The sequence below is a fragment of the Protomyctophum bolini genome (assembly GCF_963924005.1).
Source record: "Protomyctophum bolini genome assembly, chromosome: 17".
NCBI lineage: Eukaryota > Metazoa > Chordata > Actinopteri > Myctophiformes > Myctophidae > Protomyctophum > Protomyctophum bolini.
In genome coordinates this window covers 34,900,752-34,917,672 of record NC_137878.1, presented here as the reverse complement: position 1 = coordinate 34,917,672, position 16,921 = coordinate 34,900,752, and the positions used below count along the sequence as shown (strand labels likewise).

The window sequence follows — 16,921 nt, the reverse complement described above, 5'->3', positions numbered from 1 at the left end:
TGTCTCTCTATATCTCTCTCTCCCTCTCTCAGCCCCCGGCACACACACATGCATACACAGTACACACACACAAGAAAGCTGCTGGGAGGAGGGCCAAGGAGGAGGAGGAGGAGGAGTGGGACAGATTGTCATAGCAGCCTAGCGCTATGATTCTTGGGATAAGTAGTCCACTGACTCCACTCCGCAAATTAACCGGCGGCTACGTTGCACTTGCAGGGATTGCAGTTAATTTGGCCACAGACCCCCATTTGAACACATTTTGTGCCGCGAAGGACTCCCATACAAGATATGTTATTTGTTTATTTGTTTGTTTAATTTTATTTATTTATTTTTTAACTGCTTTTCCAGCAACAGATCTATTGCAAGGTTTTGTGAGCAGTGTATGGGGTTGAAGTGGTTATTTAAACTAATCTTGATGCATGCATGTTAACCAATCTTGCTGGGGACCCCCTGGAACTATGTCAAGGACCCTGGGGGTCCCTGGAACTACTATGTTGATGAATTGAACAAGGGTGGACCCTGTTGTAAACAAGTGTAATGCTTAATTGGGTTGTCCACTCACAGTTAACAGTATTTGTATTGAGTTTGTGCTTGAAATGTACTGTAATTCTGCAAACTGTTAATAAATATTTCAATCAATCAATCAAAAGCCAAGGACCCTGGGGGTCCCTGGACTGCACTTTGAGATTGAGAACCACAACAATGACATAATGTAGGCTAGTAGATAAAGATAAAGAGTTGGTAACCGGCAGCGGTGGCCGAACGGTTTGCAGAGCGGTCTTGATATCGGAAGGTCGCTAGTTCATATCCCCGGACCGGCACGTTAAAATTACCACCGCTGAAGTGCCCTTGAACAAGGCATTGAACCCTACCATGAAATGTTCTATGAGCAGGGCCTGGCTGTAAACAAGTTATTGAGCTTAGTCCAGTTACCCTGGGTAAACAGTAACTTTCTTTCTTTTTAACCAAAGGACCCTATGGTCTTCAACTTGCCCACTTGGTAAAATTAAACCAAATGGACCATTTCATGTTACGCACTCAAGAGTTAAATTACTTATAGTTTACAAGGAGTCTACACACTTACAGAATGCAGAATAATTGTTATTTTTGATCAACGTTTGCCCGATATCTCTCCAAATGATACAACATGGAATTGTGGACAAAGAAATAAATAAAACAACAACAAAATATTAAGTCATGGGTCTGAGAGGCAATGTAAAAAATATGCTGGCGAGTGTTGAGCCTTATGTGTGCGCTCAGCACGACTTGCATAATATGGATTACACATAAAAGGGTGGTGTTATGACTTAACTATGGCATATACACCTGGACTTACAACGTGCATAATAGGGGCCTATAAATCCCATCAAATGGTGGTCCGTGGCTCAAATGCTGAAGAAATAATGGACCTTGATATGAAAAGGGTTGAAAACCACTGTAGTACAGCAGTAACAAATTCATTGATTCTCTGACAAATCCAACATAATCCAATTAACTGCATCCTGATACTGTGACAAATATTTTCAAGATTTTCGAACTCTTCAAAAATAGCTACAATACTTGGTAAAGTAAATACATTTAAATGTATAGTCATATTTAGTAAACGTTTCATAATAGTCATATGAAAGGTTTTAGTCTAGTTGTAGTGAACTAAACATCAGAATATTTTTAGTCGACTAAATGTAGTTGATTTTGTCGACACAAATGTTTAAAGTTTCCGTCAGTGTAACAAGTGGATTGCACGCACGCACGCACACACGCACACACACACACACGCACACACACACACACACACACACACAGTATCAACACTACACCCCAAACCAAACCAACGCCCTTTGAAATGGGAAAAAAGAAAAGAAAATGGAAGACAAACACCACGTCACAAGTTATTTATTATTATTTCATCCCTTTGATGAGTGGGCAAGAACCAAGCCAAAAAGAAAAAAGGATAAAAAAAAGTCCCAGGGACAATAGCCAGTACTCGTCGGCCGAGCTAAGCGCGAAGCGAAAAAAAAGACCTTGAGTTAATAAATGGGTTTCCTGCCTATGCTCCATTACATGGCCGGTGAATGAGTGATTCAGCAAGCCAGAATATTTTTAGACCAGTGAGTGGTCAAACGTTAGCCTTGACCTGCTTCTCTTAGGGGTCGACGGGCCCCTCCAGAGGGTTGCAGGGGCATTGTTTCCAGAGGCCCCTCTCTCTCCTCGCTGCAGTCTGGATCCAGGACAATAATACTGGAGCACTTGCTAATTGTGTTGCAATGAATGGAGCACACAATGATGTCCAGACGGAGTGATAAACACAAGGCGAGTGTTGAATGGGCAAAAATAGACAATCTACAGATTATTTGCGGCAGAGATTTGGTGTGGAAGGAAACAGTGTACAGAAGTACAGTGTTTAATAAGTTCTAAAAGTGTTACACACGTGTGCAGTGGTGGAAACTAAGTATCCAAGTATCACTTGAGTACTGTACTCGAACACCATTATATTGACACACACACACACACACACACACACACACACACACACACACACACACACACACACACACACACACACACACACACACACACACACACACACACACACACACACACACACACACACACACACACACACACACACACACACACACACACACATTCAAACCTGGGAGCTGACCAGTACAACCAGTCTTATACTGTACTGTTCCAGGGGGAGCAGTTGGGGGTTCAGTGCCTTGCTCAAGGGCACTTCAGCGGTGTTGGGTGTGGGGGTTCAGTGCCTTGCTCAAGGGCACTTCAGCGGTGTTGGGTGAGTGATGACAATCACTTCCCCACACAGATTCTTCCTGCCCGTCCGGGGAATCGAACCGGCAACCTTTCGGCAACCTTAGGCCACTGCTGCCCAAATTAATACTTCTCACTCTACCACAATTATTTGATATTTTGATCGTTAGTCAGTTACTTTGCAGATTTAAATTACTAGAGGTTCGGGAACTGTGTCCTTTTTATGTCCATACATCGAGATATCTGCAGGCCTATCTGTCAGATCTATGTCTCTGGATAACCATATGTGACGTCTGTATCTGTCGGTTCTTGGCCCCTTTATGCCTATTGACATCTTTAGTTACAAGTTACTTTGTAGAAATAATATAAAAATCAGCCCCAGCATGAGCCGTGCAACTATTCTTTCTGTGTGTGTGCGCACGAGTGCGTGTGTGTGTGCGTGCGTGCGTCAATCAGGAGTCAAGCACAGTTGTTCCTGAGAGTTGTAGTGACCCTTCCAAACCCAGTCAGCATGCTACATGCATAGGTCAAAGGTCAAACCCCAATAGGGACAGACAGACGGACACAGGGAGGAGGGACAAAGGACTTACTCTAAACGGACAGATGGACAGACGGACACAGGTACACACATATAAAGCAACCTACAGCTGTAATAAGCAACTCACGGCGGGAATAAGCAACCTGCGGTTGTAATAAGCAACCCAAAGGATCAAAACATGTCTTGAGACAGTGATGAAAAATGATGGTTAATCTATCAGCACAGTCACAAAGATCACCCATCTTTACCAGCTGCAACATTAAACTGTCTATTTCAGATGGCGCCGTAGCGCACCTCCACTGTTTTAACACTTCCTAACGTAATATTAGGGGCTGTAGACTGGTTCTCACCAAGTGTGGCGAGTGGTCCCCCACTGGGGCCAAGCATTCCACAGGAGGAAAAAAAAGGGCCAGACCAGGTTATTGTACCGACCGTTCCGGTTCCCGGAGGGGCTCCTCACTGGCAGAGGAGTGAACAGCAGTGACAACACACAGATGTGTGTGGGGAGGAATTCATTGACATAACTAAATTGGGGAGAAAAAGGGGTAAAAGAAAACAACCCCAAAGAATTGTAGCTTTGTTCGTTTGCGTGTGTGTGCATGCGACCATGTGTGCATGTCAAAGTACAAGTTTGTTTATGTCTAGTGCTGATGGTGTAGAAAAGAAAGGACTATATTTAGACCCTGTGGTCCTGTACTGTGAACGCATGCCAGGCTGTGATGTTGTTCATATGAAGCTCAACAACACAGCCTGTATTGTTGTCAGTGGTGGACCGAGTACGAGTACTTCACCACCGCAGTACTTGAGTAAAAGTTTAGATACTCCTGATTACATTTGCTCACTTACATATAGTACTATTCCAAATTCATGCTTTTAAAATACTTAAGTATTAAAAAGTTACAAATAAAGTTTCGCTATGGATATTTAATAAAGAAAGTACTTTTCCACTAGTGGAGTAAAAGTACAATATTTGTACAATATTCGTCTTGTATTGGAGTGAAAGTCACAGCTGGTTGTTGTGCGGTGGCTTCATGTTAGGACAAGGGTCTAAGTTTAGGGCACTAGGAGGGCGTGGCGACCTCAGAACTTTTGTTCTCCGGCGCTACTAAAAATATCTCACTAATACTGGCCACAGGTCACAAACAGCTGAAAAACGGGTTGTGTAATATATCATCCGTTGTGTGCTGGATACTATATTGAGAATATTTCTCCACCCGTTCTTTTTTTTTTTTTGGGGGGGGGGGGGGGTATACAACAATACCACATTATATTTAGAAATTACACATTTAGATTGTAAGTCAAAGTTAGTTACAATGAACAATGTAATGATACAGGATATAGTGGCTTCTAATAAGCAACTAATAATAGAACTGCAGGCCAGTGGCATTCAAAGTGGGGCTCCCTTTGGGGCCCGACAGGGGGCCCCAAATGGGGCTGGTTGGATGGGGCTCCCTTTGGGGCCCGACAGGGGGCCCCAAATGGGGCTGGTTGGATGGGGCCCCAAATGGGGCTGGTTGGATGGAGGAAAATGAAAAACAAAAAGCAGACACACAAATGAATGTGGGCATGCATGTCATTATTTAAACTATCCAATCTACACACTCATCTCTCCGTTCCGTTCTTCCCCTTCAAGCTCACAACGAATCATACTGTGTGCTGTGACTCTGAGCTTATAGATCAGATATTTTCACTAGACCCTTGGCATGGAAACATTGGGAAACCCCTGCTTTAAGGTTAGGCTACTCTCTTGTCTTTCCAAAGGTAGTAGAGTACAATCACTTCATCAAACATTAACTTTTGTATGCATTTTGTTGCTGGATTCAGTACTTACTAAATATACATTTTATCACACAAACACACACACACACACACACCACACTGCCTTCTACAGTAAACCCTATGAATAAATTAAAAAAGTTAAATAAATTGAAAAAGTAATTGAAAAACCACTGACTCACGCATTAGAAGGATATCACCAGAACCAAGGACGTTGTATTTAAAAAAAGATTCTAACATGGTTACATTGGGTTTATATAGGAAGCAGCCATGTCTGATTCATATACTGTAAATGAATATGAAATATCTAAATTTCCACTTAAACACTAAGTATGATAATCACTGACCGTGTGGTTGCGCACACGCGCATGCACACAAACACACACACACACACACGCACACACACACACACACACACAAAGATATTTGAAATAGGACATAATGGTTGACGCTCCATATATGGCCGTCTCCATATATGAAGATCACGACAATGACCTCATCAAACCCTGGATAGCCATACATGGAGAAGACTGGATCATCACCTTGATCTGCATATATGGAGCCAGCCAGCAACTCTACATCTGACCGCAAACCCTTACATCTCCTATCTCCATATATGGAGCTGACCTGTTCTGACATTCCATATGTTATGCACATCCTTCCCCACCAGTCCTTCCTCTACGATGGCTCCCTTTTGACTGATACCTGTCCATTCAACAGGCCCGAAAATTAAGGCCCGGCCTGGCCCTACCTGGGCCCTCATCAAACCCTGTACACTCAAGACACTGCCCCTGCTGCCACCCTTAGATATGGAGTTGACTTGTTCTGACATTCCAAATGTTAATCTGATTCTGACCTCATTAAACCCTGTACACTCAAGACACTGCCCCCGCTGCCACCCTTAGATCTCCATATATGGAGCTGACCTGTTCTGATATTCCATACCGGTATGTTGATCTGACCTCATCAAACCCTGTACACTCAAGACACGCTCCATATATGGCCAGTAAAGAATGAATTCCATATGTTGATCTGACCCCCCATGCCAAAGCGCCAGCCCAGCAGTCTGCCATCACCCAGGCGGATGCATCCACACGACCTCAGGGTGTCTTACTGGTTTCATAATGTAGGCCTACTTATTGGACTATTCCTAGAAATGTAGTGTCAAAAAGTACAATATTTGCCTTTGAAATGTAGTGCTGTGAAAGTATATAAAAAATACAAATACTATTGACTACTAAAAATGTACTCAAGTAAATGTAGACCTACTTACAGGTAGTGTACAGCAGCACACCACTGTATACTGTTACTATGTTGTACTTCATTCTCATGAATATCTGGCATATCTGACCTGCCTCACAGTACCCATATCAGGAACATTTTAGTATTTACTATTATACTAGAGGATGTTCACTTCTTTACACCTGCGGTGTAATGTGATTATGACAATAAAACTGATTCTGCAAGTGATGTACTGAGTGATAATGTGCAATCCACTGGCGCCCTCTTGCGGCACACAATCATAAGTGACCCTGGAGACGGCGGGGAGTTGAAAGGTTACTGTGGAAGCATCATGGCGGCTGTGAAACATTCCTTAGTGGTGCTGAAGACTGTGAAGAAAATAGTAGTTCAGTTCTGTCCGTTTGAGTCTAATGCCCGATCCACAAGGTGAGGAGCGTGTGTGTGTGTGTGTGTGTGTGTGTGTGTGTGTGTGTGTGTGTGTGTGTGTGTGTGTGTGTGTGTGTGTGTGTGTGTGTTAGAGAGAGGGGCAGAGACTGACTGTGTGACCCTGTGAATGAATGACATTAATCTATCTAGGCCTATACTGTACAATGCATCTCGATCGCAATGCATTTGTGAGTTATTTTCTTGTATTGTGTTCCTACCATCTTCTGTTAATATCTATAGGCTAAACTTCTGACTACAACAGCCCAATTTACAGTTTGAAATTAACGTTCTTCAAGTTCAACCTAATATTACATTTTAATTGCATGTATCCATTATCCATACAGTACGTTGTATTGCTATTCGCTCCGTTTGTACTCACTCGCCCAATGATGAATTGCTGCGATTTGGGGTCATCCATATTGCCCTTTATCTCTATCCATATCCATAAGAAAGGTTATGGCAGAAAATGTATTAAAAAAATTATCCATTCTTCACTTCCACAAGTTTGTACATCGACGTGACCGACCACATGTCCCAGTGTACACATGCAGTGACATACACACTGACAATACGTAAACATTGTGGGGAACGCAATTGAATTGACAGGTGCATTAGGGTTGGTGAGTGGGGTAATTAATGACACCTGTCTATTGTGTGCTCACTGGATTATGTAATTATTGGGTGAGCACAGAGCCTGTCTGTCTGTGTGACGTGTGTGTGTGTGTGTGTGTCTCTCTCTCTCTCTCTCTCTCTCTCTCTCTCTCTCTCTCTCTCTCTCTCTCTCTCTCTCTCTCTCTCTCTCTCTCTCTCTCTCTCTCGCGTTGGGTAAGCATTGAAGCAAGCATGTGTATTGCACTGGGAATAAAATGCATTGGGCACTATGTCAGTGAGTGCACATGCAGTCATGCACACAATTTGATAGAGTAAGCTAGTTTTTGTAGTGCTAATTGTATTCTTGCAGTAATGCTGCTTTTTCCACTGATGTTCTGTTCTCATCTATTGCATTAAGGTTTTGTCACATCAGACTCACACACTTGTTGTTTTGCCATGTAATTTTTTTAATTGTTTGTTTACCAAGCCTAAAAGGCAAACAGAACTGTAATTTGTATTCTTATGTTTTGGCAAATTGTGAAAATTTGTGCAAATCTTTCAATATATATTCTTTCCCAGCAAACGTTTTAGGGGGTCCTTGACATGAAATAGTTTGAGAACCACTGATATAGAAACTTAGGTTTTTCAGAAAACTGTCATGATTTAGAACGCATTTGTTAGAATCATGGTCTCAATGGGTATAAAGTAATTGTGTCCATGTCTTCTCTGTCCCAGGGAGTTCCTGGTCATGGTGGGCTCGGAGAAGGCCAGGTCCACCAACATGAACTGTGAGGTGACCACGCTGGTGAAACACAACAAGTCAGAGCCTCTAGTCGACGTCACATACGGTAAGTGCTGTGTTGGCTCTTTTTTTCCCCCAAAAGTTCTTTAACCGGGCTGGGCCGTGGCTCAGCGGTCCAGGCACCTTGGCTGGTAATCCAGTCTGGCAGTGTGCCGCGGGTTCGACTCCCGATCCCGACGGCCTTTACTGCATGTCACCCCCCCATCTTTCTCCCCATTTCCTGTCAGCCTACTGTCTGTCCCTCCATAAAAATATAAAATAAAGGCGAAAGCCACAAAAAACAACTAGTCTTCTGAACAGTTTTAGTTTTCTGAAAAACATACGTTGCTGTATCAGTGGTGCTAAAAACAATTAATGTAAATGACCCCCAAAATTATATTGTAAATGTATTTGGCCACAAACCGCCATCTCAAAATGGTTTGTTTTCCAGGATTATTTATTTGCTATATTTGTTCCCCAGAAGCAAAGATTGTTACTTAAACATGTTAAATGATATATCAAAATATTTGCACAAATATTCAGGACATTTAAAAAATTGCACTAAGTTATGTGTTATGAGCCTTTATATCTGCTATTTTTTGAATAGCCAGAGTATAAAATAATGCTTATTATCTCAAATCTAAAATTACACAGATGCTTTCCCGTTTTTGTTTACTTTTTTCGTTAAATATTAAAGCTCTCTATTCTGTAACAGGGGTCTCCCATTCAGCAGCTTCAATTTGTATAGTGTTCATTTCTTTGTATTTTAAGCGCTGGGTAGGGAGAGACCCCATCGCAAAGATTACTAATATGGTACTATGTTTCGTTACTATGGGAAATATAGAGCTATTTAACAACACCCATCCATGTAAACATCACACAGGTCTTACATCCTCTGCTGGACGTCCTCCAACCTCTTCACACAACGATGTGTGTTTAATGAGTTGTGTGGATCAGTCCAGGCTGCTAAAACATGCACGTTAATGGGTTGTTCCAACTTCCAACACGCCCTTAAGATCTACTCCCAACTCAAGATAAATGTCCCGTCTGCTGCATGCTCTCCATCTGACTGATTACTGTTAGGAGAGTATTGAATTTGGCAAAAAGCCACAGGATAATTTAGTGCGTGTGCATTAAGTGCAGTAACTGACCCGAGGTCAGTTACTGCACTTAAGTATACGGAGAACATCTTTGATAGAAGACAAGATCTCGTGTTAATGTATAAATAAAATATGATTGTGTCATAAAGTAAAACTAGTAGGATAAATAATGGCACCATCATTCTAACATCATGAAGATGAACTTGCATTGAAAGTAGCCACACTGCGAAGTAAATCCTACCATTATCACTAGTGTTATGTGCGGCAGCGATGTACTGTAACTACAGTATGTGATATCGTTGCTATTGGGTAGAAACCTTGTATCTCTGTATTTCAACTTTTAATGTTTTTTGGTTTTTGTAAGTTAGACCCTTAAAGTCAGCCATACCAGATGATCAGATTTGATCAGACCCAAAACGTAGAAGAATATTTTGTTATCGTATTCCATGCTGTATTGATATGGTACCATTGGATAACAGGCAAACGTTGATCAAAATAACAATTCTTCTACATTCTCTAATTGCGTAGAGTTATTGTAAATCAAGTAATGCAGGTCTTTAACAATAATTGAACTCTTGAGAGCATAAAACTAATTGGTTTCATGTTACACTCTCAAGATCTACAAGGACACTCAAGATCTATATTTGGTTACCAACCATCAATTAGCTGGGGACCACCTGGAACCCCCCCCAAGGACCACTGGTTGAGAACCACTGCACTACAGTGTCACACAAAAAAAATGTTTTGGCTACTTCTGAATTTGATTCATGAAAAGTAACAATTTTGGACATCTGAGGTTTCCATTATTACTAGCATGCAATGCATTGATATTGGTTTTTGTTTGTGTGTTTTCTCTAGTGGACGGAGAGAGACTGCTGATGAACAGCGCAAAGCTCACCTGTAGTGAGATGTTCAAGGCCTTCCACTCCCGCTGCGCGGCCAAAGACCCACATGCCAAAGTCAAAATATAATATCAACATTCATGGATATCTTTCTCTGTGTATACTGTATATATATATATAATAAAATTTGCTTTAAAATAAATGTGCTGTATGCCTACTGGTTGTGGTGGGAATTTTCTTTAAAGAAGTGTGTATTTTATTTGCGTTAAACATTTGATTTTATTGTTAAAAGCCTGCAGCTTTATATTCGGATAGTAATCACTGCTCATGTATTGTTTTGTTTCATCGATTCCAACTTATTCTACTTGTTTATCCTGTAGCCTATCCTGCCTGAGTTTCCTCCTGTGTGGATGAAAGTGCTGGAGAGACACTGTACCAATGATTACTATCAGAATGTAGGTTATAAACACTCATTTTAACAAACATATCGCTTAACATTTATTTTGCGATGAATCCTTTTGTCCAGAATTCACATTTTTTACACTCAAGTAACAATTCTCCGGAGGATTTTACGGTTGTAGATTGGGGTCCTCCTAGAGATATTAAGACGTATCAAATGAGGGCTGGTGGTCTAATATGCATATCAAAAATATGCATTAGAAATAAAAAAATGTCTAATACTGGAAACCCCAATCGACACTGTAAAACCATATCTCCATTTAACTCAAGAGTTCACAAAAAAATCCAAATGGACCATTTGGTTCCATTTTGTGCACTCAGAGTCACAGACCCGTAAACGATTCCATTGGGACAGCTGGAATCCCAGGGACGCAGCGCTGCGATCCAGTGAATTAAAATGCTTGGTTTTATGTGAAGGTTTGTATGGTGAGCGTGGGTCATTGTCTCCCCTGATGAAAAACCCAGATCATTCCAGCATGTCAGAGAGGCCGTTAGGCAAGCATCAACCTCTCACACACTGGGCCTTCATGTCATTTGGCACAAATCTGTTGATGGAACTCTTAAAAAAAAATAACCTTTTACCCATTGAGGCCATCGGAAAGGTCGAGTGTGGTTCCCATAGTCTGAGGAGTAGTAGTGGAAAGTAATTAAGTACATTTACTCAAGTGCTCTTGAGTCTTGAGTACAGTTTTGAGGTTAATTTTTACTTGGGTATTTCCATTATTGTTGTCTCAGATGCAAATATTGTTTGTTATTATTTGACAGCTTTAGTTAGTTACTTTGCAGATTTAGGCTATTAATACATAACATGCATCAAGTGATAAATGAGGAATTTTGGTTAATCTATCCAGCTGCAAGTGACTTTGCATGCATGCCTTTGACTTGTGATTGATAGAAGTATTTAACAGTTTGCAGTATTACAGTACATTTCAAGCACAACTCAATACAAAAACTGTCAACTGTGAGTGGACGACCCAATAAAGCATTACACTTGTTTACAAGAGGGTCCACCTTGTTCAATTCATCAGAGACGTACAAATATACACTTCCATATAGCCAAAAACAGGAAATCCTCAGAGGGTAATCAGGGGAAAAAAACATACAGTGGGTGGGGGATTCCAATTTTACGGGGACTGTTTTGAATTGCAGCCGTCTGTACGTGCACTTTGAGAGCGGTTTTGAAGGAGTCAAGGGATTTGCATGTCTTAATGACTGTTAGTAGGGCGTTCCACATTTTGGTGTTATAGGAGCGAAATTAATTTAGTCCCTTGTTTGTGCCGAATCTGGGTTGCACATGGTTTGTTGAACTCCCTCTGGTGCTGTGGGTGTGGACTTCGTTGACATTAAGGAAGTATTTAGACAGGTACATGGGTATCTTGGTGGTGTATCGAATCTTGTGGACCAGACCAATTGCAAGATGCTGTACTCTGTCGTCAACCCTAAGCCATTCTAGCCTGTCAAAGTGGGCAGGAGTGAGGCCAAGTAGTAGCCTGAGCAGTTTGTTTTGGGAAGTCTGGAGCCTTGTTTTAAGGGCATTTGAGGTGCTCAGGGCTTAAAGCCAAAAACAATCCCAAGACTGATTTGTTGTTTTTTTGCAAATCTGCACTGATCTCATTAAATGACCCCTATGAGATCCTCAGGACTGAAATCAGTCCCCAGGACTGAGAACTTTATGCCCTGTAGATGCTAGGTTTTAGATTTACCTGGTATTTTTAATGCACTACATATCTTGAACAAACTCCCAGAAAACTGCAGCTCTGCTGCCTGCCACTCTTATTTATTTTAAAAACACAACTAAAAACCTTTCTGTTTCTAAGCTGCCTAAATGCTTTACATGTAATTGTACTGTACATCATACTGTATGTCAGTGTACTGTAAATGTCATGCAGGTGTTCGTCCATAAAACACTTACCCAGCCAAGACAAAGTTGCCACGGGAGCTAACATCGCACAGCACCTTTCCCAGCTCAAACTGAAGCTGGCTGATGGCTCCCACGCGGTTCTGTGGAGAAAATGATTTCGCCATTATTAGAGTTGATGAATTGAAAATAATGTTTCATTATCAGTAGATTTGCTATACTGAATTCACATTTTGATCAAATGTATCCATCATGTCGGAGAAGAACTCTATAAATAATTCACCCACAGAAAATGACTTATCTTCCATTAATGACACACCCAATCAACCGTGCTGTGGTACCAAGAGGTGCATGCATATTCGAAGAAACCTTGTACGAGTGCTCCTGTTAGGGTCTTCTTCAAGGTGTTTTTGTTGACCAGTGAGGAGATCCTGTATATACTATACTATAGCCTACTATTAAAAAAAAGTCAACCAAAGAACAAGATTCCTATAGATTCCTATACAGTGTATAGGAATCTTGTTCTTTGGTTGACTTTTTTTATTACGTTTGTGGCCATTTTATCACCGGAAGGATTTGCCTCCAGGATGGAACCTACTGTAGGTAGGTAATTTCATCTTTTCGTGTGATAATATTGTCACCCACTCTATCCAAGAAGCCATCTGCCTTGTTGAGATTACTATTTGATCCAAAGAGAATGGATTCAGTTTTTCCCAGGTGTAAAGATAGTTTGTTTTCAGCGAGCCAGGTGCAGATTCTACCGAGTTCTGAGCTGAGGGCCTTTTCAAACTGCAGTTTGTTCCTGACTGTCCGAGACCAGCAGTGCTGAGTCATCTGCGAACAGGAACAAGTTGCAGTCACAAGCTGATGTCATGTCGTTTACTCTGTTGTAACAGAGTATTTCTACATTGTGTCTATTAGCCTATTAGTACTTATTTTACTTATTTTACTTAAGTCAAGGATCTGAGTAGCCTACTTTTCTCCCACCACTGCCAGATCCCAGAGGACGTTCGTTGCTATGTTACCTTAACAACCAAGGACCCAATCACAGTGCGAGCGTGTGCTCCCCCGGGCTATGGGATGCCAGGTCCTCCCCAGCCAGAGAATGCAGTGACGTTCCGGGCTGTGATTGGTCCGCCGCGCGGTGCGCCTGTGGGGCAGACGGCTTTTAAGGCAGCGCGTGGAGCTGATTGTGGAGTGAATGTGAGTGGAATCCTCATCTCTCGGACCGAGAACTCTAATTAACATTATCATAAACTTGATAAACGGAACGCTGCAAAGATGGTGGAACAGTTTGTTGGGACGTGGAAGATGATTTCCAGCGAGAACTTTGACGACTACATGAAAGCAATCGGTAGGACCCTGAAATAATATTATACAAAAAAATAAAATAAAATAAAAAAGTTGGAAGAAGAAGGGGGGAAAGGGGAAAATCTCACTTTTGGATTCCCGGTGCGGAAAAAGGAAATAGTTCTCTTGGATAAAATACCCTATTCGAGAAAAATCGGAAGAGAAAATGTATTGGATGATTAAAACTGATTTAATATTTAGTATAAATAATAACCTCAAGTATTTTGGCAATAGATCCTAGATTAATTTCCCTTTGTTTAATACCAGTACCGTTACGCATTTTACGCGCATGTACAACTCATGCATTAATGTATGCATTTCATTCCAATTAACTCTAATGTACAACTGGACAAATCTGGAACCAAATGGAAATGTTAATTGTTCTAATTGTAGGCTACTACACTACATTAACAGGACTTTTATCAAATGCAGCAAAACGTTTGTGCATGCAGCTGACACAAAGGTTATTGCATTTTTCACAGTTTTATTTTTTTAACTTGATGTAATGTTTACAATTTCAGTTAGTTTTCAGTCTCTATCAAGTTGTTTGCTAGTGTAGTTTCATTTTTATTTAGGTTTTATTGGATGACAAATCTTAGTTTTAGCCAGATTGTATTATCTTTATTTTTGTAATATGGGGTAGTCTTTGGTGGGCAAGTTTCAAAAGCCGAGGAAAGATTGTGAAAGTAGCAAGCTGCATTGTGAGCTTGTAGGCTGGTTATTTTCACTATTCCTAGAAGAATATTGACATTGGGTATACTTTACAGAAACTATACTGACAGAAACGAACGATATTTATTATTATTATATTATATTATTTTCTCTTTGGTTTTAGTTATAGTTTTATAAACACGTTTCAGTCAGTTATGTTTTTTGTAGTTGTTTTTTAAACCAGCAGTAACCCTGGCCGGTGGTCTCTCTCATGCACTAAATTTTGACCCCCCCCCCCCCCCCCTGCAGGTGTGGGCTTCACCACCAGGCAGGTGGGCAACCGCACCAAGCCCAACCTCATCGTGTCCGTTGACGAGCAGGGCATGATCTGCATGAAGTCCCAGAGCACCTTCAAGACCACCGAGATCAAGTTCAAGCTCAACGAGCCCTTTGAGGAGACCACCGCCGACGACAGGAAAACCAGGGTGGGTTACCAGCTAAGTAGGCCACATGATTCGCTCAAAGTATTGTAGCCTAACCCCATTCATATCTGAGGCCATTGTACAAATGGCTTCAAGATTACTTTTCAACAACAGCAGGTGTACAAGCTCGCAGCACAGCGTGTAGATCTGCTATTTCTGAATAGCCAATGTATAAAATCTTAAATGACACAGATGCTTTTGTGGTTTTAAAGTACAGTTTTGAGGTACTTTTGTGCAAGTATATGTCCATTTTTCAATGATGTAGCCTTGTACTGTACTCCACTACATTTCTCAGGCATTGGTGGGAGAAGTATCAGATTTTGTTTTTGCGTAGTAAAGTAAAACTCCTGTATTCCAAAGTTTAAGCGACCATATAGATATGATAATGGTCTCTAAGGTTCAGTGGTGTAAAGTACATAAACATATAACCACAATGAAGAAATACTCTGTTTCAAGTAAAAGTGCTGTATTCAAAATGTGCTTTCTACTCATCCACAGAGGAAAACTGTACTTTTCTAGTTATTGGAAAACTTTACTTTGTATATTTAGATTATTATAAAAACATACATTAATCAATTAAGTCCTATATACACACACCATGTTGTAACGTTAACAAGTTGTGAGCTTTTAGATCTGCAAGTTTGACACATTTTGTAAAATGTCAGTGCTGATGCCTGAATGCAGGCTTTTACTTGAGATCCCAGAGATAGAAATGCCTGCTAAAGCCATTAACATCTTCTCTAATGGGGGTCTCTGGCATATCTTTTTCAAATGGGTCTTTGACATGAAAAAGTTTAAGAACCACTGCTCTTTGTCCTCTCCTTCAGACTGTGTTCACGATGGACAATGGCAAGATGATTCAGACACAGAGCTGGGACGGCAAAGAGACCAACATTGAGAGGGTGGTGACAGATGGAAAGCTGATAGCGGTGAGTAATAATGTGCAATGTAATTCCATCATTTACAAATGGATGGCTAGCAAACACTAGGGAATGTCACTTTGTTGGGAAAAACACATTTCCATAATGTTGATCTTATGAGTGCTGGGGTTATTGATCGATTATTGATTGATTTGATGTGTGACTGTTTGATTGTGAGATGTGCAAATGTAGCAGGGTTCTTTCCATCACCCTTTGTTTTAGGTTTTTTTTAGTAATGCAATGTTATTTTGTCCAATCTTACAACCTTTTGTATGGTAAAGCTAAATACAATATAACTTATAGAATTGGGGTGGTTGTATATGGTCTCCCTGCTCTTCTATTGAGACATTTAGATCCTGTATCTGTACATTTCTCTGTCTATCTCTTTCAATTGAATATTTTTCAATTTCAAAATGCTGTTTATCGGCATGATAAAATATGTTTTACATTGTCAAAGCATCCATATAACATAACAATACGTATATAGGGAGACAACAAAGTGAACAACGCACATGCTAACAATAATGTCTCTCTCTCTCTCTCTCTCCCTCTCTCTCTCCGCCTCACAGAGGTGCACCATGGGTGACGTGGTGGCGGTGAGGACATACGTGAAGGAGTAAAGTGGCGGTCCCCGTGACGTCGCTGGACGCCAAGGGCTCAGTTCAATGAGCGTAAAGTGACAGCGTGCTTCCCATGCCTTTATTCTTTTATTATTATCTTCATTGTGTTTCTACGCCCCTTGTCCTACACACCATCCATTCTGTCCCTAAAGCATTTGTTGTGGTGATTTGAATAAAAAAAATTAAAAAAAAATGCATTGCATGTCTGGATATATGTTTTTCTGGGGGATTTATGACTGTTTAATTGATTTCACACCTTATTAATAGGTTTGTTTATAGCACAGGTAGTACAGTCAAAGGTTATGCTATAGGATAACAGAAAAAAGCACTGTGGGGCTTGTTTCCATTGTGGTCCATTGCACTCAATTCATCAGCGTCAAACCTTTAGCAAACCATTCCGGTTTTTAACCATTTAAACCGCTCAATTCCTAGAGAAACGGACTTGGATCAGCTTTTCACAAATGTCTTCTCAAGTCTTTTCACCATAAATAGTCGATATACAAGCTATAACAA

General features: G+C 40.9%; 2 protein-coding genes across 2 annotated transcripts; both read left to right on the top strand.

Moving 5' to 3' along the window:
• Positions 1-6,645: 6,645 nt before the first annotated feature.
• On the top strand, positions 6,646-10,285 carry mrpl53 (mitochondrial ribosomal protein L53). The gene is made up of 3 exons (XM_080787014.1): positions 6,646-6,754; positions 8,081-8,193; positions 10,085-10,285. Exons 1-3 carry the CDS (start codon positions 6,660-6,662, stop codon positions 10,195-10,197), a joined length of 321 nt encoding a protein of 106 aa, XP_080643140.1. The 5' UTR covers positions 6,646-6,659; the 3' UTR covers positions 10,198-10,285.
• A 3,306-nt stretch (positions 10,286-13,591) lies between these two features.
• On the top strand, positions 13,592-16,605 carry fabp4a (fatty acid binding protein 4a). The gene is made up of 4 exons (XM_080786830.1): positions 13,592-13,739; positions 14,696-14,871; positions 15,696-15,797; positions 16,358-16,605. Exons 1-4 carry the CDS (start codon positions 13,667-13,669, stop codon positions 16,406-16,408), a joined length of 402 nt encoding a protein of 133 aa, XP_080642956.1. The 5' UTR covers positions 13,592-13,666; the 3' UTR covers positions 16,409-16,605.
• Positions 16,606-16,921: the final 316 nt, after the last annotated feature.

Excerpts from the sequence above, each read along its gene's own strand:
- mrpl53 (XM_080787014.1), top strand. The coding sequence starts at position 6,660 with ATGGCGGCTGTGAAACATTCCTTAGTGGTGCTGAAGACTGTGAAGAAA. Across the intron at positions 6,755-8,080 it reads TCTAATGCCCGATCCACAAG|GGAGTTCCTGGTCATGGTGG; the intron begins GTGAGGAGCGTG and ends TCTCTGTCCCAG. Across the intron at positions 8,194-10,084 it reads TCTAGTCGACGTCACATACG|TGGACGGAGAGAGACTGCTG; the intron begins GTAAGTGCTGTG and ends TGTTTTCTCTAG.
- fabp4a (XM_080786830.1), top strand. The coding sequence starts at position 13,667 with ATGGTGGAACAGTTTGTTGGGACGTGGAAGATGATTTCCAGCGAGAAC. Across the intron at positions 13,740-14,695 it reads CGACTACATGAAAGCAATCG|GTGTGGGCTTCACCACCAGG; the intron begins GTAGGACCCTGA and ends CCCCCCCTGCAG. Across the intron at positions 15,798-16,357 it reads CAGATGGAAAGCTGATAGCG|AGGTGCACCATGGGTGACGT; the intron begins GTGAGTAATAAT and ends TCCGCCTCACAG.